Source organism: Mirounga angustirostris, unplaced genomic scaffold, assembly GCF_029215605.1.
Source record: "Mirounga angustirostris isolate CCGP_5_RB_7025 unplaced genomic scaffold, mMirAng1.0.hap1 SCAF_4, whole genome shotgun sequence".
NCBI lineage: Eukaryota > Metazoa > Chordata > Mammalia > Carnivora > Phocidae > Mirounga > Mirounga angustirostris.
This window is the reverse complement of record NW_026991712.1, coordinates 3,178,659-3,197,350: the sequence shown is the minus strand read 5'-3', so window position 1 is coordinate 3,197,350 and position 18,692 is coordinate 3,178,659. Positions and strand designations below refer to the sequence as shown.

Here is an 18,692-nt window from a genome sequence, read left to right as displayed (position 1 = left end):
CTAGATCAGTGCCACACGAACGTCCTGTAAAAGAAATAGTTCTGTCCGCTGAATGGTGGGGCCATTTTCAAAAATTCGGTTGTATAAATAGGTGGTGGATGAAGACTTCTGTATAGAAATGTTTGACTAAATCCCTGCTTATTTCCCTAGGACAGATTTCTAAGATGGAATTACTGAGTTAGAGGGTCTGAACACTTGAAAAATCCTGGGTATAAGCTGCCCAACTGCTGAGCTCTCGCTGGGCCCTATACCATTTAAAACTTAGCCAATTCAATAAACAAAATACTTTATAAATCTGTCCTCCTTTCCTAAACATTAGAACTCTCTGCATGCCGGGCCCCGGGAGGACGGAGGCCATGGGCTGTCAGCTTCCCCATCTCCATGACTTGGTAGAAACAGGACACACAGGCAGGAGGCAATGAAGCGTCTGCATGATTGACTGTGAACAGTGGCCATGCCCCTTGGACAAGGCATTTAACCTCTCCAAACCCATTTCTCAGCTGGGAAAGGGGTAGGTTGCCTCATACAGTGACCGTAAGGATTAAATATGTGCTTAGAACAGTCATGTGCATATCAGACATTTAGCAAACACTTGCTGTAATAAAAATGCAAGGTAGAAGAGAGGTTTCACAGATGAGGGACTCCAAGCTCAGAAGGCAGAATTACAGGTACAACCCAGAGATATTGCAGGTTTGCTCCAGACACCGCAGGAAAGCAAATATCACAGTAAAGCAAGTCAAATGAGTGTTTGGTTTTCCAGTAGTGATCAGTTAAGTTTACACTATACTCTAGTCGATTAAGCCTGCAGCAGCCTTATGTCTAAAACACGATGTACATACTTGAATTAAAAGATACGTCATTGCTACAAAACACTAACCACACTGGCTGACTCTTCCTTCCACTGAAAGGTCTCTCTCTACAGCCTACGATGCTGTTTGACAGCAACTCACCCACAGAACTTCCTCCAAAACTGGTGCCCGTCCTCTCAAACCCTGCTGCCGCCTTGCTAACTAGGGCCATGGAATATTCTAGATCCTCTGTTCTCATTTCCCATCTTCACAGCATCCTCGCCAGGAGCAGCTTCCATCTCAGGAAAGCACGTTCTTCGCTCCTCCCGATGGGCACCTCCGCATCCGTTAGTTCTAGCCTAAGATCGCGGCAGTGCGGTCCCGGTTCTGGCTCCACTTGGGATTCTGGCTCTCCTGCTGTTGGCACCACATCTGCGGAGACGTCCTCTGCTGATGTCCTGAGCCCTCCATCATCCACAAGGGTTGGATCCACTTCTTCCAAACTCCTGTTACTGTTGACATTTTGACCTCTTCCCGGGCCCCGTGAAGAGGGCCAACCAATCACGGGGAAAGAGAACCAACAATCACGAGAACCAACAATCAAGAGAACCAACACTCATGAATGTTCTTCACGGCATCTAGAATGGTGAATCCTTTCCAGAAGGCTTTCAGTTGGCTTTGCCCAGATCCATCAGAGGAATCCCTATCCATGGCTGCTATCGCCTTCTTAAATAATAAGACTTGACGGTCGAAACTACTCCTTGATCCACTGGCTACAGAACGGATATTGTTAGCAGGTGTGAAAACAATACAAATCTTGTCGTCCATCTTCAGCAGAGCTCCTGGGTGACCAGGTGCATTGTCAGTGAGCAGTCATATTTCGAAAGGAATCTTTTTTTCTGAGCAGGTCTCAAGGGTGGGCTTAAAATATTCAGTAAATCACGTTGTAAACAGATGACGGTCGTCCACCAGGCTTTCCTGTCCGGCTGACGGAGCTGAGGCAGAGTAGATTAAGCATGATTCCCAAGGGCCCTAGGACTTCCAGAACGGCCACTGAGCGCTGGCTTCATCTGACAGGCACCAGCTGCGTGAGCCCCTATCAAGGGAGTCAGCCTGTCCTTTGCAGCTTTAAAGCCAGGCACTGACGTCTCCTCTCCAGCCGTGAAAGTCCTAGATGGCGTCTCCTTCCAGTAGAAGGCCGTTTCACTTACACTGAACGTCTGTTGCTTAGTGCAGCCACCTTCGTGAACAATCTGAGCTCGATCTTCTGGAGAACTCGCGGCAGCTCCTACGTCAGCACTTGCATGGTATGGAGACGTCCTGCCTTCAACCTCACGAACCGCTCTTGGCTTACAGCTGGTCTCCTGAAGCTTCCTCACCTCTCCCAGCCTTCACGGAATTGAAGAGAGTGCGGGCCTTGCTCTGGGTGAGGCTTCGGTTCAAGAGAATGCTGTGGCTGGTGTGATCTTCTGTCCAGACCAGTGAAATGTTCCCCATGTCGGCAACAAGGCTGTTTTGCTTTCTTACCATTCGTGTGTTCCCTGGACAAGCATGTATGATTTCCTTCCAGAACTTCTCCCTTGTGTTCACAGAGTGGCTGTGGCATGCCAGAGGCCTGGCTTTCCGCCCGTCTGGGCTTTCGACATGCCTTCTCACTACGCTTGATCATTTCTAGCTTTCGATTTAAAGTGAGACGTGTGACTTTTCCTTTCACCTGAGCACCAAGGGGTCATTGCAGGGTTATTAACTGGCCTAATTTCAATATTGTTGTGTCTTAGAGAATAGGGCTGCCCGAGGAGAGGGAGAGATGGGGGAACGGCCAGCTGCTGGAGCGGCCAGCACACAGACAACGTTTATTTAAAGTTTACCATCTTCTTTGGGTGCGGCTTATGGCACCACAAAGTAATTACAATTGTAACCTCAAAGATCACAGATCATGGGTCATCACAATAAATCTAATAATGATGAAAAAGTGAAGTACTGTGAGAACAACCAAAATATGACACAGACATGAAGTGAGCAAAATGCTGTTGGAAAAATGGCACCAACAGACTTGCTCAATGCAGGGTTCGCCCCAAACCTCAGTACATAAAGAACACACAACGTCCATGACGTGCAGTAAAATGCGGTAAGCCTGTAGCTGCCTGAGCAACATGAGGTGCATTCAATCAGGCAGTAACTACTTAGTGAGCACTCCTAACTGTAGGAAATAGACATTTTTAAAAGTACGTTAGTTTATTTACTTATTTCTGGGAGCTCTATGCCCAATGTGGAGCTCGAACCCACGACCTAGGAGATCAAGCATGCTCTTCTGAATGAGCCAGCCAGGCGCCCTTACCTGTAGGAAATACTTTACTTTTTTACTTAAACAAAAGCAAATGACATTTACTGTTTGCTTATAGAATTAGGTGCTGTGTTTAATTTACATGAATTATCTACTTATATTTCCATATAAACCACATGAAATGACTTATTTTTCCTTATGCACAGTAATTCCCTCATGTACGGTAATTCCCTCATGTTAAAACTTTCCCCAAGACAGGATTTCAATTTCAAAATGAGAAAGCCTGTCTATAGAAAGTCCACTTGTGTTCTATGAATGGAAATATTTAAGCTTTTTCCTCACATGGCCGACACAGTCTGTCTGAGAGATGAGTGCCAACTTGGGGAACTCAATGGAGCCAGTCAGCCCGTCACAGAGCAGGGGTTCTGTTACTGGTTCTGCTCCTGGGTGAAGCTAAATTCTCCCGCTTCCTTCTTACAAAATATTCTAGATTTGAAGATAGCAATATGAAAAGAGGAAACTTATATTTGAAATCTTACAAAAATAGATCACAAACATAAAAAATGTTTGGGACTACTTGATTATTTCCCCCATCAGGTATGCCTTCTCCCTCCCTCCCTTTCTTTTTTATGCAGGTGTAACATATACAATAAAGTGCACCAATCTCAAGTGTACAAGCTCAGTGCATTTTTAGAAATGTGTGCACCCACCTAACACAGCAGCCCACCCAGCAGGCTCCAGTTGAGACCTGACCCCGCCTCACCGAGGGGACTGATCCTCTGACCCCCACCCCCAAGAGCTCTTGCAAGTGGACTGCATAATGTGCACGGCCCTGTGTCTGACGTCTTTGGTGGACATTATCTCTGTAAGCCCCGTCCCTGCGGATGTGTGCAGGGGTTGGCCCATTTTTATTGTCGTGCAGTAGCCCACTGTATGAGTTGGATCCGTTCTGTAGGAACAGGCAAGTGGGTTATTTCCAGTTCCTGATACCAAAAAGAAACACCGCTGTGAGCACTGTGTTACTTGTGAGCATGCACACCGTGTCCTCGTGGGCAGCAGGTGAGGGCTGAAGGCACCGTTTCAGGTTCTGGGGACACCAGCAACCAACAGTCGCAGTGTGGTCTCTACGCTCGTGTGCCATCCCTCTAGAAAACTTCAAATACAAGGCTTTCCACTCAACGTCCCTTCTCCTCGAATATGGCAGATGCAAAGAACATAGGAGGGCCGTGGCCTGGTTCAGCAGGAAGGGCCAGAGGAGGTCTTGTGGCCTTGTCCCTGCAGCAGCCCCCCGCCCCCACCCCCGGCCCCCCGGCCTGGCACTCAGCATTCATTCAGGCTGACTGGTGGGTCTGTGTGAGAGAAGAAATGTGATTTGTGAGAGGAGAAACAGCTCAAACATTCATTTCCGTTTTCGGAACACAAAGTAGGCTTTATATAGACAGGACTTACAAGGATGTCACATCCTTGTAAGTTTAGGAAAAAACCCAGAAACTGACCCTTCCTCACTGACAGCTTGAGAAGCCTGCAGTGTAGAGCCCTGGCCTGGAAGGCTGCCTCCTGCCCCCAGTCTCCACATCCTGGGAGAGCACGTGGGTCCAGTCAAAGCAGGGGCCTTGTTAGCTGGCTGCTAAAAATAATCCACTAATGGGAGCTCTACCAATAGCAAAAAGGAATTAAGGTTTATTTATACTAACAAGCAAATCTAATAAAAGCGATGCTCCTTTGCAGAATCCCTGCAGGTTGGTTAAATTTCTCACTCAATCTGTTATGTTAGTTTTTGGTCAGGAGTGGCCAGAAGGTACTCTGGGACGGCCTTTGGGCACTCTGTGTAGTATGCAGGATAGGATCCAGGATTCTGGAGTCTCAGCAATGCAGCTCTCAGAGTGCTATAGAGAACAAGCTGGGTGAGAAAGCAAAGCCCTTGGAGAAACTACTGCGTACCCTTCACCTGCCCAGTGTATACGTGCGGCACATTCAATCCTCGACCCAGCCCTGGGAGTATTACCCACACTTTACATAGAGATTATTTTATACATTAACAGATTAATAAATGAAAGCCTAGAGGTTAAACAATTTATACAGGGTCATAATAACTAGGATTTTTAATTCTCATCTGGCTGACTCCAGAGTCTGGATTCTTCCTAGTAACGCCTTCTTGAAAAGGAGAGTCCAAGCCAGGAATGATCATTCTGAGTGCCAACATGTAGTGTGCTCACCGTGTTCCCACAACCTCCCATGCCCCTGGCCCCTGGCTCCCTCCAGCCTGCCATCGCCTAAGGGGCCCTGAGTTGTCTGTCCCCCTTTATCCACCGCGGTGGTCTTTCTGTGCTCAGACATCCTTGGGCCCTTGTGCTTGGTGTGCTAGCTTCCTGGAATGTCTTCCCCAGATGTCCCTGGGCTGGCCCTTGCTGGTCATTTCAGCTGCTCGGCCTTCCCCAAAGGCTGTGTGTGCTGGGCCTCCCCTCCTGTGCCCAGTCCTCTCTGTCACAGTCAGGGGCTGACTGAGGACGGCTGGACCTTGAGCACAGGAAGGACGGAGGGTCAGCTCATAGGCCTGGCGGTCCACCTTACGGTAGCCGCGGGCAGATTTTAAGTCCCGAGAGCGACGGCATCAGATTTTAGAAATATCACTGTGGCTGTGGCAGCAAACAGCGATGCTGACATTTATGTCACTCCGGTCTCCTTGCTTTTGTTCCTCTGCCTGCAACTCCCGCTGGAAGCAGGCCCCTGTCTTGACTATGCGCTTGCCCTCAGCCCTACCACCGACAATGCCTGCCTTGTGAACACTCAAATCAGAGACGGGGTAGGGATTATCCAACCCCCTGTGACACGGGTACTGATTTGATCTAAAAGCCCACAATGAAATAAATAAGTCATTCTCACTTATGGACAGCACGACTAAATTCTAATGGGAAACGACATACGCCATGACTAAAAGAATGATCAATTATGCCTTAAGTAGGGACTTGACTCTGGAATGCGGGGCTGGCCCAAACCCAAGCAAAACGTCCCACATTACTCATCATGTCAATGTCCCCACAAGTTTTTCTTAAAAAAATGTCTGTAAAATACAGAGCCAATATTATACCTAATGGAAAAACCATTACAGACAACATCTTTAAAAATAAAAGCAGGCAAGGACCTATGTAATATGAAAGTTGGCAAGAGATGCTTCAGAAGAGAATACAAAGTATGTAACAAACATTGAAAATGAAGAAAAAATCTTTTTAAAAAGTCACATGTGTGTCAGTTATGCCTCAAAATGGGGGAAAAAGCAACAGAAAATCCAAGGCAATCAGAGTTCATGTGATAGATACTGGAAAATACAAGAGAAAGGTCTAAAAACCAACGGCACACACACACACAGAAAACGCACAACCACCAAGCTCAATGGAAACCTCACCGTTAGATCAGTGGCAGGAAGCTCTAAGTGGATGGGCAGGAATTTAGCAAGGGAAGCAAGACACACACTTAAAAAAATCATAAAAGCTGCACAGGAGCAGTAAAGGACACCGGGAACAAATCCTGGGAAGGTCCTGAGCTGCGGAGACATGCTCACTGAGGACGCCACAGTGCTCAGGCCGTCCTGCAGGTGAGGTGTGGTGCAGACTGGAGTCCTGGGAGGCATTCTATACAGCTTCACTAATGGCCTTTGAACATAATCTGGAAGCTATGTGGAGTCTTGGAAACATCCTGTGTATGGGGTGTGGGGTCCACGGACTTACATATTTATCAAACTCACCCAACCGTACGCGCTAGGGCCTGTTCCGTCCACTGCACGTAAACAATCTCAACGACAAGAAAAAGCCCAACAGCGAACCAGCCGGGTCCCGAACCCACTCGGAAGTCGGAGTCGGCGTTGAATTCATTAGCCACGTCCCACTACTACGGTCCATCTAGCGTGGGTGGGGAGTCTGAGAACAGTCTTCTGACCCACGTCATTAGTCATGCTCATCCTCTCTGCCTGGTGGCATTCCCTGAACTCGTTCGCCTTGCAGAGTCCAATGGATCCTTCAGCCTTGGCTCAACGTATCTGGCCTCTGGCACCGTCCCTGACTCCTGCAGGCACCTGCGGGCTCCTCGTGTGCCCTTGCTGCCCTCGGGGCACCGTCAGTCGTACGCAAGACAGTGGTATTTAGACACAGGAGCTCTAGGTCGAAGAATCTGTGACACTGACTTTTTAAATCCCACTTCAATGCAGGAACATAGGTGGGCTGTCTGGTCGAACGTCTAAGAGGGCCTAGGGAACAGCCGTCCTCGAAGCCCACTCCCGACCCGAATGGACCTGCTCAGCTGGCTTTCATAAACAAGCACCACTGTCCGCAGCTCGCCTTACATCGAGTACGCTTCGATTTAAGTAATTTAGATTTTTGATCGTTTGAAACTTCTGTTCAAAAGTGAATCCCTCATGGTGCCCATCCACGCTTCATACACCTTGCTGTAAGTATCTGTAGAGAAGACGCAGAAGTACCCCCAGCAGGATGATGCCTCACACCAGGCGGGCGCTGAGCAGCACGGTACGGCAGCCAGGACTGACCCTGCGGCAGGACTCCGGGCCGCATCCGGCTCTGGCGCACGCGAGCTGGGCGACCGCGGGAAATCTCCTGTGCCGTAAAATGAGGCTGATACAGGGACAGACGCACACTCCTTTATCCTCGTTTCCAAAATTTAAAAAGCACCGATGATTGGAAATTTAGCTTAATTTTTATTTTCTTTTGCATTTGAAGCAAGCTAATTTCATGGCAAAACCTGGCCTGAACTCACGTGAAGTCTGTATTTATACCTGTTCATGTGAACATTCGTGTTTTGATGCATGAATATCGGTGCTCTTATCTCTGGGATGCTACTGGAACATGACCTCATCCGTGGCATGTGCACCACACTACACTGATTTTCTGAAGTAAAAAAATACTGAATTCTGAAGCGCATAAAACCTTCAAGACTTAGAGGTAAAGGATTATGGACCCGCCTCTTCCTTGTGGGGTGGCTGAGCGGACGGACTGTCTTCACGTATGAGAAATATGTCAGACGGCGACCGGCACGTGGCAGATGTCACCTGGGATCTGAGGCGTTCAGCTGTGAGCAGGGCGTGTGCCGAGGAAGCGTGCACCAGTCCTGACTGGCAGGACCGAGTGTGGAGCGCGTGTGACGTCTGCAGGCCTCCCAGTGTGCCCCACACTCCCGTGTGCACCAAGACGGCAGGCTGGCTGAGGGCAGCCCAGCACGCTCCGCGCGGAGGGCACTGGCCTCTCCAGCAGTGAAAACGTGCATCGCCGAGCTGAGTGTTTAATTCCAACCACAATTTTAAAAAAGTGACAGCCACATATAAAGGATGAAATCAGAGTCGCATGTTGATGAACCGTGCAGGCTGAAACCACTGTTGCCTAATACCATTCATTGCTGGTTCCAGTGTTTCTGCGCCTGGAAGACTGTAAGTGATTTGAAAACCGTCCCCTACCCTCGCGGGTGTCTGGTCTCTCAGCACACAGCTTGACACAGATGTGGCTTCGGGGAATGTTGACTGAATCGAAGCATGAGGGACTGGCTCTGGACTACCCAGGGGGAGGTACCGACCTATGAATTTGTGGAAATACTAGGAGTCCTGGCTCTGTTCAGCCATCCTTTTCAGGCTATTCCAGGAAGACTGAACTAGCCATGTGGGCTAACGGGGGAGTGGGTTCTGAGGCTGAGGGCACAGAAGTGCTTGGCAGTGGGGCCAGGAGTCCAAAAGGCCCTCGTGTCAACAGACACACAGAGACCGCTCTGCCTCACCACTTCCTCTGTCGCAGGCGATCTAAGGGGGCTGTGGACGCGGGCCGTCCAGAGATGTGTGGGAGGAGGCACCTGTCAGACCAGAGGAGGAGGAATGCCGTGAAGGCAGGCCCTGGGTTCTCGACTGTCTGGTTATACGTGCTGCAGGAGCAAAATGCAAAGTCTTACATGCAAGCGGACACTACAGGGGTAGCTGCTTCTGTGAAAACCACAGAGATGCTCACACCTCCGAGCCTGTAATGCCGCTACTAAAATCTTAGAAATCTGGCCAGAAAAAATCCACGAGAAGCAAATAACGCACGACTGCAAGTGTTAGGGACCAGATGTAAAAGGATCTCATTCTGAAAAAGACAAACTTTTCCAGTCATCTATAATAGAGTAGACTCTGGCAGAGCTTCACAAGTGGAAGAAATCCGAATTACTAGAAACATAATTACCAGGAATCTCTCCTCTTTTTCTAGCCAGCGCTGATCTTCTTCCATCTCCTGCTGCTGCCGGATCAGCCGCTCTTCCATCAGGTGGGTCGGCAACACCTGCCCGATCCCACGCAGGTCCAGCGCAGCGGAGTCCTAGCAGGGGAGTAATAAAACAGCACATCCACTCTCAGGAGCCTATTTAGGATGCTCTTACTATTTTCTGTGTTTTTCCAAAAAAAAAAAAGAAGCAGCAGCAAAATAGCAAGGGTGGTGGAAATAGGGTCTCTTAGACTCTGCTCATGGGAGCAGCTTTCCTGAAGGTTGCAAGTTACCACCTGCCAAGAATCTTTAACAAGTACACAGTCATTCAGCTCACAGCTCCACTTGTGGGGCTTTATTCTCAAGAAATAACCCAGGAAACCTGGGTGGCTCAGTTGGTTAAACGTCTGACTTTGGATTGGGTTGTGATCTCGGGGTCCTGGGATCCAGCCCTGCATCAGGCTCCCTGCTAGGTAGGGATTCTGCTTGTCTCTCTCCCGCTGCCCCTCCCCCAACTCGTGCGTTCTCTCTCTCCCAAATGAATGGATAAAAATCTGAAAGAAGAAAAGAAAGAAAAGAAAGAAAAGAAAGAAAGAAAGAAAGAAAGAAAGAAAGAATCCAAGGTATGTGCAGAGAATGCATCGCTGGTTGCAGTGAAGAAGTGAAAACAATCTGGAGGTAGAGTGGAAGGAGGATTAAGCTCAGTCCACGCGTGCTGTGGAGCACTAAGCAATTGTTAAACATGCTCACCCCAAGGGCAAGGGCACGAGCAGCAGACTATGGGTGTTCTGGGAGTCAGAGAAACATTGACTGTTACCGGAGGGGTTCTTGGTGTACCAGGCAAATCTGGCTAACGTGGCCCACGGAGCAGGAGGCTGTCTCCTGCTCCTTCCTGGGATATGCCTCCCACACACGCTGATTATGCTCAGCCTGACGCACTGCCCTTCAGGCGAGTGGGCTAATGATGGTGGCGTCTCTTTCTTTTAGTAAAAAGGATTCACAGAACCGGGGAGAATTTGAGATGCAATGCCTTGATTTTAGAATTAGGGCATCAAAATCAGTAACTCTTAGGATTCAGAAATAAAGGTACTCTAGGCAAAGCTTTATCAGCTAACAAACAAAAGCCCAGGAACATCCAGGTTACCTCCACGTTGGGCTGCCACATTGATATCTCCTGCGGTCTATGATTCCAGGAATCCGTCTGGTCCAAAAGAGTTGCCTGACCCGGGTAGATGCTGCCAGCCATGGCCGTGATCCCATGTGAACCAGGATAGCCAGAGACCTGTGAATGCGGGGCAGCAGGGTCATGTTCCGGCACAGCATGCTTTCGCACAGTTCTGCTTTCCACATGCAAAGAAGCAACTAAGACGACCGAGAACACTGTGCAAACAGAACAGTGGTGCCCACAGACATCCACGTGTGGATCCCCAGAGCCTGCAGGGTCCCTTAAGATGGGAAGATGACCCTGGATCATCCGAGTGGACCTAATGTAAAAGCAGGTTCCTTATACCAGTGGAAGGGGGGAGCAGAAGGGGAGAAATGACTACTGAAGAGTGGGCAGAGAGATACAGCACCGCTGGTTTTGAAGAGGGCGAAGGGTCATGGCCAAGGGATGCAGGTGGCTCTGGAAGGTGGTAAAGGCAAGGAAATGGATTCTCAACTAAAGCCTCAAGAAAGGTAATCCATGGAGGCCACGTAAATAAGTAATGCAAATATACACCAGGAAATCAGAAATTATTTACTTTACAACTCTGCACCCTTGATGCAAAAGCACCAGGGGCCATGAATGTGGCTCAGTGGGCACCTCTCTAGAGCACCTCCTGTCTAACAAACTGGGGCTGATGATGAGAGACACAGGCATCGTGTTCCGACCGCGGTGACTATGGCAGAGAAAAGACATTCAGGTGCACACAGAGAAAAATTCCAGGGCAGAAGGAAAATGAGGAAAATGAGAGGAGTTTCTTTATACGGCTTCCTCCCTCAATCGAGAGAGAGAGAGAGAGAGGCCAGAATTAGCCGTGTTTCTGTAACCCACTGGGCTAGTACTGGAGGGGCAGGTTGTTCAGTTAATTTTTTAATGAGATAAAGCACAGCTAAATCCAGTATTTCCAAACATCAACACATTCTTCAACAAAGACTCTGCATTTGTTAGGTCTCTAGGCATTGATTTATACCAAAATTGCATACTGACAATATGTAACTAATAAACTTTCAAATAATATGCACAGATGGTTCTCACAGTTTACTAGAATCAAAGTATTTCAATAAAAAATTCTGCTAAACATAAAATGTCACATCACTACTATTTTTGGTCAGAAGGGATACATTACTGCCAAACAACTTTTAGGAATTTGCACAACAAAGAGATTTCAAATATTCTGTGGCAGTTTTCTACATAACACCAACCGTGTGACAGGATCAATGAGCATTTTTGGCTAAGAAGGAACATGAAATAACACCAGGCAATGTCCTATAGCCGTTCTCATTTACAAGATAAGGAAACTTGGGGCCCAGGAGAGCTTAATCGTTCCTTTGCTTGATGAAAATATGAATGCTTTAATGTATCCACTGAATCCTTACTCTGTTCTACACAACGTTCCAGGCACTTAAAGTAGAGACAAGCCACTGTCCTCACAGGCTTCCCCTTGGGGGGGGGGGGTGACAGCCACACATGAACACGCACCAGACCCCAGGTGGTGGAAGTGACATAGGCCAGTGTGCCCTGGGTGTGGGGCGAGGGCCTGCGGAGGCCTGCATTCTGTCTTATTAGCAGATGCTGTTGCGCCTTCTCTAAACAAGTCTGGAGGGCCCAGGGATTCACGCCTCCTCCAGGCAAGTGGGTGTCTCAGAATAGTGTCTCCCAAAACAGGGCTCTCAGTCATGCAGCATCACCTTGGGGCGCTTGTTAACAACGTGATACTCCTGGGTCCCCCTTCAGAATTAGTACAGTGGGATCTGGAGACAGCAAAGCAGGTGAAGAGCCTGGCACGGACCCAATTTCAGTGTCTCGATGTACTACCATCCTTTCTAGTACGGGACGGCCTGCGCTCTTTCCCTGGGACTCTATGCCAACAGTGAAGAGTGTTTGTCCATACTAATCCAAGAGGCCTGGATTTAAATCACAGTTGAGAGGCATGTAAAGGAATAAAAATGCTTTCATTTGACCCTCAGCAACCCCGTGAAGGACGCCGGTAAGCGTGCTTCTCTTTTTGCTCCTGAGAAGTGTGTCGAAGGGGATGGCAGTTAAAGGAACTTTCAGCTTCTCCCTCTCCGGACAAAGGAGATGCCTCCGTACCTGGTAATGATTGGTTTGTACCATGTGCTGTGGGCTGGGATAAAATCCTTCACTGGACCTTGGACTCGGGTAACCGGGTCTGCTGGGCTGTGAACACATCAACAGAGCATCATAGGAATGAGTGTTTTGAAAATTTTGTTAAATCTATGTTTTACTGAAAATAACAGAAAAAGGCATTTCTCTAAAAGACTTTAGTTGGAAAGAATGATAAAGAGCATCCAGACACTTCAGTGGGGAAAACAGTCTTTCCCACAAACATCCGGGACAGCAGGGTATCCCCATGTGAAAACACGAAGCCGGACCCCTTCCCCACAATACACACACAGATTAACTCAAAATGGATCACGGATCTAAATGTGAGAGGTAAAACTATAAAACTCTTAGAGAACGGGCCAGTCTTTGTAACCCTGGGTAGGCAAAGGTTTTGTAGACAGGACACCAAAAGCTCAATCAAGAAGAGAGAACAAAAAAGATAAATTGCACATCATCCAAATTAAAAGCTTCTGTGTTGCAAATGGCACCACCAAGAAGAGACACCCACGGAGCGGAAGAAGACATTTGCATTTCAGGTATGTATGAGAGACTCATATCCAGAGATATACAAAGAACTCCTGGAGCTCAACAATAAAATGATAAATAATCTGAATAAACGGTGGGCAAAGGACTTGAGCGGACCCGAGGGAGATCTATCAGGGGCCAACAAGATGCGTGACACCTTCCGGCACCAAGGAAATGCGAATCGGGAGGCTTTCGGAGCAGGGAGTTCATTTGGCTCTGTGGCCTCCTGGCCGTGTGACCGGGCAAGTGGGGAGCCGAATGGCGTCTGCGTCTATCAGACAGGAGCTGAGCTACACAGACTGGGAAGTCACTCCCAGTCTAAAATTCTCAATCTGTTTGCGACCTACATGAATTTAAAGTTCATAGCAAAAGAATGGTTTAGTCTGAAATAGAAGTCCACAAAATTTTCTAAATCTGACAGATTTAACAGAGCAGAAACCCACTGTTCTCCAGCCAAATGAAGTCCAGAATAAAAGGAGATGATTTAGGTGCCAGCAAGTCCAGGGGAGGAAAGAAACACCTCAAGAGCCCCTGTCTCTTCCCATGGACGCACATGGTCCTGGAGGAACACACGCTTTGCTCGAATTAAGTTCTGAGGAAGTCTGGGTGTCCAGGAGGAGCCTCGCTAACCCCCGCTCTGCTCACACTGTCTCCGCTGCCCGTCCTTTGAGTCTTCTTTGGAGAGTGCCTGAAATCTCTTGTTTTCTCCCACCCGATGTGACACCCCAGTCCTCTGCTCTCCTCTGTGATGCATTTCCAATGCTCTAGCCCTACCACCGCAGGCCTTCTCCACCTCCGAGGCTGGAAAATGTGCCCTCATCCCTTTAGCCGACACTTCAGTGGCCCAGATGCGGTTCGCCCCAAACTTACCCAAATATGAGGATGGATCCCCAAGACCCCTGGAAACAGGAAAGGGACATCAAAGGGGTGTCATAGGCTTTACCCTGTGTTCTAGGGTGGCAATTTCCAAAGTACGTTCCATGAAGCCCAAGGGACTACCCTTCAGATTTATATTTTTTAAAGGTTTCATTTGAACAAGTGGTTAAGAGAGGTAAAGAAAAACAACAAACAACAAAGTTCGACTATTTCTGTTGTAGGACACTGGAGAGGCAGCACTCGTTGTATAGCTATGTGTTAACATGTAAGCGTGGCGTGGTGCTCTGGGAAAGGCCTCCCGAGTCCAAGCATGGAAGGGGGCAGCACCAAGGATTCGGACAGTAAGCACACCGACAGCTGTACAGCTGTGTCCCCTGGCTTAGATTCTGGAGGTGGCATGTAAGTAACACCCGCACAAAGAAACTTTTACTCAGTATGGCCTATGCGCACAGAGCTAGGTGCTTCCCACACAACGTGACAAGCTGAACAGCATGCCACCCAGCAATATTATCACTCTGCTCTGCAGAGGATGAAACTGAGGCTTGGAGAGCTCAGGCAATGTGAACAGGCTGCACAGTCCATACTGGTGGAACTGCTCGCTCCGAAATCTGCTACGTGGGGATGCTGCTCGATGACCAGCGCACTTGGACTTGACAAATAAAAAGAAACAAAAGGAACTGACCAGAGACTGGCAAAATCTCCATACAACATCCCCGAGGGACTCTGACTTCAGTGGGCAGCAAAAGAGCACGTGCAAGGTTCCATTTCAAAATAAAACAGGAAGATGAAGACCAGCTTTAGGGCAGACAAAACTATCGCACCAAGAGTAGCACAAAATCAGATTCTGCTAACAGTGGCTGTGGAGAGTGCACACGTACCGTCGAAGAGCTGTGCTGTGTTCTCTACAAACAGGGAGCCGGCTTGGCAGGCGGGGGCAGGCTTGGGACCCGAGGGCCAGGGCATGTGGTCAGGGCCGCTCACCTCTCTGTGCCTCCGCATTCTCAACGGGGAAATGGGGACAGGGCTCTCGTGAAGATGGAACAACACGTCAGGTTCTCTGCAGATGGCCTCCGCGCACGTGACCCAAAGTGTCACTTTCTACTAAGTGTTATGATTCAGCAGGGACACTCCCTCCTTCTCAAAGACACAAACTTGGGTTGTACTATTTTTTAATAAAGCAAATGATGGAGCTGAGGGAGTGTTTGCTGAAGTCCTGCCGAGTGAGGAGGAAGAGAAAGGAAAAACGGACCCACCCTAACCGGTGGTTCTGAGTCAGGTGGCGGTGCTCCTGCCAGGGGTTGGGAGTAACTGAGAGGGCGCAGCTGCTGAGCACGGCCACCGGCATCCAGGGTCAGACGACGGGGCCCGCTCTCCTCTCAGACGCCCCGCTCGAATTTACGGAGGTAGAACAACAACAAAGCCTGCAACCCGAACCCAAGTAACACTTGGCATAGTTTCTCAGACACTGAACCTCCTGGAATAGCAACTCCTGTGTCTACTGACGGACAATGTTACTTTGTTTGCACTTTACCAAGATTTTTCGCCATTCTAGAAAATCACATCACACGACCAGTGAAATCCACGCTCCGCCGTGGCCGTGGGCCGTGCATTTGTAGCTGTGTCCCTACGGCGTGCCCACACACAGGCACAGCACCTGGCCACCTCACCACTCCTGTGGGTGCGATCCCAGCCGAGCGTCTCCCGTAGGCGTGTGCCCGCGTTTTAGCTTTCTCGTGCAGTTAGTAGTCGAAGAACTGGCATTCTGAAGTTAGGAAGTCATTTTACTGCCTGTGTATTCTACCTGAGGGCTAGCGCGGGATATCACAAAACACTCCTTACAGAAGTGGAGTGCTGGGTCCTGTTGGGGCTGAGAAACGCTTCTGAGGCAGCCACTCTGAAACGCTTTATTTTTAGGACCCCTTTATATTTTCAAAAATTACTGAGGACTCCAAGGGTTTTAGCTGGAATATTATCTACCAATATTCACATTATTAAAATTAAAACACTTAAAAATAACGAATTAATTATATGTTTTAAAAAAATACCTATTAAAAAAAAATCAGTGAGCAGAGTGGCACCCATCACATGCGTGTATGCACTTCCCGTGACGTCAGGCCTAGCAGGAGGCCACCCGTTCTCCCACGGGCTTCCGCTCTGTCACGCTGTGGCGCATGGAGAAAATCCAGCCTCACACGGCTGTACAGCTGGGAAGGCAGGAGTCTAACAGTTTCTCGGCACAGATGTGGGCATTGTTTCTGATATTATACCCCAACTCAGGAAGTGGTGGTTTCTTGACCTGCAGTGTGGAATCTGAAACAGTGTCATTATCTATGAAATTAAGATCCGTGACTCCATCTTGTACTGTGAATGGATCTTCTACCTACGTGTGATTCTGTGATGTCCTGCAGCGATCATGTGGAGAATGCGAGTCGCTGCGGTACGTGGACCTTCACAACGCCGACTCCTTTCAGTAGACATATGGAAAAATCACGTTTGTTAATGTCACTCTGAGCTCATCAGGAAAGTCTCAGAGTTGGGACGCTGTCAAGGTCACGGTGATGGATGTTTTTCAAAATTCTAATTTTTGCTTGAAAACTAAAATTTTATCATCGGCAACAAGCTATCAGTTGTTCTCCTTGATGACACAGTCTCACTTCTTTCTTTTTTGAGAAATGTCTACCAAATGCCCAACTCCGAACAACCACAGTGTCCGCCCACTCTACTTTCGAGAAAAACTGGTTTTCCATGAGAAAAGTGGTTAGTTCCACAACTCAGCTGCACAGCGTCTTCCCTGTGCTTGCTGTTTCCTCCCACAGAAGGCCTGTGACCGCTTTATCAAGGTCATTCTTCAGCACCCTGGCGTCTCTTTCTTGCGTGAGCACGGTGGCGAACAGAGTGATGACCAGCACGGTATGGCACCATTGCCCGGGCGTGTGCCAAGGTGACCGCGGCTTCGTTCACTGTTATGTCTGCAAGAGGACCTCAAATGCCAGCAGAAAGGATGAGGCCAACGACACGTGGACATTATTATGAAACGGGTTTTGCTCTCACGGCCCTCTCAAATGGTCTTGGGGACCCAGAGGTCCAAGAAATATATTTTCAAAACTGCCAAAAAGGATATTTTTAGCCAGAGGCTCTCCACTGATCCAATGGGGATGTGCAGGACAACTTGCAGCAATGAAATGAACCCAGGCTGCACTCCTCTGAAGATTATTATTGTGTGAAAAAATTGGTATTAAGTACCGATGAAGAAATTGGTAACATGTTTTTAATAATTAGCTTTGCAGTCATAATGCTTTTGCCATTAAGTCTTATAACTAAGATTTTAAAAATTTTTAAAGATTTTATTTATTTATTTGAGAAACAGAGAGAGAGCGCGCACAAGCAGGGGCAGTGGCAGAGGGAGAAGCAGGCTCCCTGCTGGGCAGGGAGCTCCGTGTGGGGCTCGAGCCCAAGACCTGGGATCATGAGCTGAGCCGAAGGCAGACTAAACTTTCAATTTTGAATCTTGAATGTGGGAGAGAAAAATATTTCACTTTAAAAAACTAACTAGGCTGCATTACAAATTTTATTAGTACATAACATTCATCTATAAAAGCCAAAATCCTACATGAACTGAAGAAAATGAAGTGGAGTTTGCTGTCCAAAGACAGCACAGTACTATAAAGACTGACGAGGCTCCAGAGTTCCCACTTCACAGGGTGGAGGAAACTGCAGGACGCAACGCTGGGCTAGCATCCTGGAGACCAGGGACTTACTTGCAGCTGGGCCAAATACAGTGCCCATATGAGCAGAGTCTGATTCTACCATAGAGAAGGGAAAAAACTGCATCCAGACCTGGTTCTGACTGGCAAAGGAGCCAAATAATTAGTGTATTTGTTTATGTTCAACAAGCATCTGTATATTTACACTAGTGCAGATGATTTTCTAGCCATGCAAACTTAATCCACGGGTTGTCAACCTTCTCCTCCAAGTGTCAAAGAGTGAATATTTCAATCTGTGCAGCCACGCTCTGACTGACCCTGCCGCAGCCTGAAACCAGCCAGGGACAAGACACAAACGAAGCATGCAATTCATTCCGATAAAACTCTAATCACAAAAGCAGGCAATGGGCTAGAGTCTGCTGACCCACTGTAAAGGGCAGAACGATCTCCAATTATAGAGAAGAGTCTCAAAACAGGCACTTTGAAAAAAGTCCCAAAACCAGAAAAAAAATGTCTTTGTATTCTAAAACAAAAAGCCTAACCTCATACTACAGCGTCTAAAATTTAGCCAAATGAAAATGATTACACATCCTACAGACTGAGATATAGGAGAACGCCGAGATGGACAAAGTTCTTTAATTCTGTGGGCTTTGGGGGATGCTGCAAGGTGTGGTGCTCACCACCAAGTGCGTACAGCACCTGACGCCTCCCTGACTCCCTCAAGGGCCGCAGACGCAGGACCTCCCGCGGCCTTCACCACACCCCCGGGGGGTAGGGATGTTAACACGCTTGTTGCACAGCGAGGAGAGTGAGGCTGGCAACAGGCAGGGGGACTGCCCAGTCATCAGAGCCCCTCTGAAGAGATCCACTCGGCCCCTAGGCCCGAGGTCTAGCTTCGAGACTCTCCCGCCTCCCAGGCCCGGACCACTGTCCGTTGCTCCTGAGTTAAGAAACAGGCAA

At 48.4% G+C, this 18,692-nt stretch overlaps 1 protein-coding gene across 14 annotated transcripts in view; it reads right to left on the bottom strand.

Annotated features, from left to right (window-relative positions):
• The window catches only part of PTK2 (protein tyrosine kinase 2), a 258,682-nt gene that overhangs the window by 16,642 nt on the left and 223,348 nt on the right, over window positions 1–18,692 (bottom strand). For 12 of the 14 annotated variants that reach the window (XM_064587827.1, XM_064587819.1, XM_064587821.1 and 9 more), the window contains 3 exons: window positions 12,595–12,681; window positions 10,444–10,581; window positions 9,282–9,413 (listed from right to left, as the gene is read on the bottom strand). In XM_064587827.1, the coding sequence (XP_064443897.1) occupies window positions 9,282–9,413; window positions 10,444–10,581; window positions 12,595–12,681 (357 nt within the window). The remainder of the gene's footprint in view (window positions 1–9,281; window positions 9,414–10,443; window positions 10,582–12,594; window positions 12,682–18,692) is intronic. The other 2 variants (XM_064587820.1, XM_064587818.1) reach the window with 2 other exon arrangements.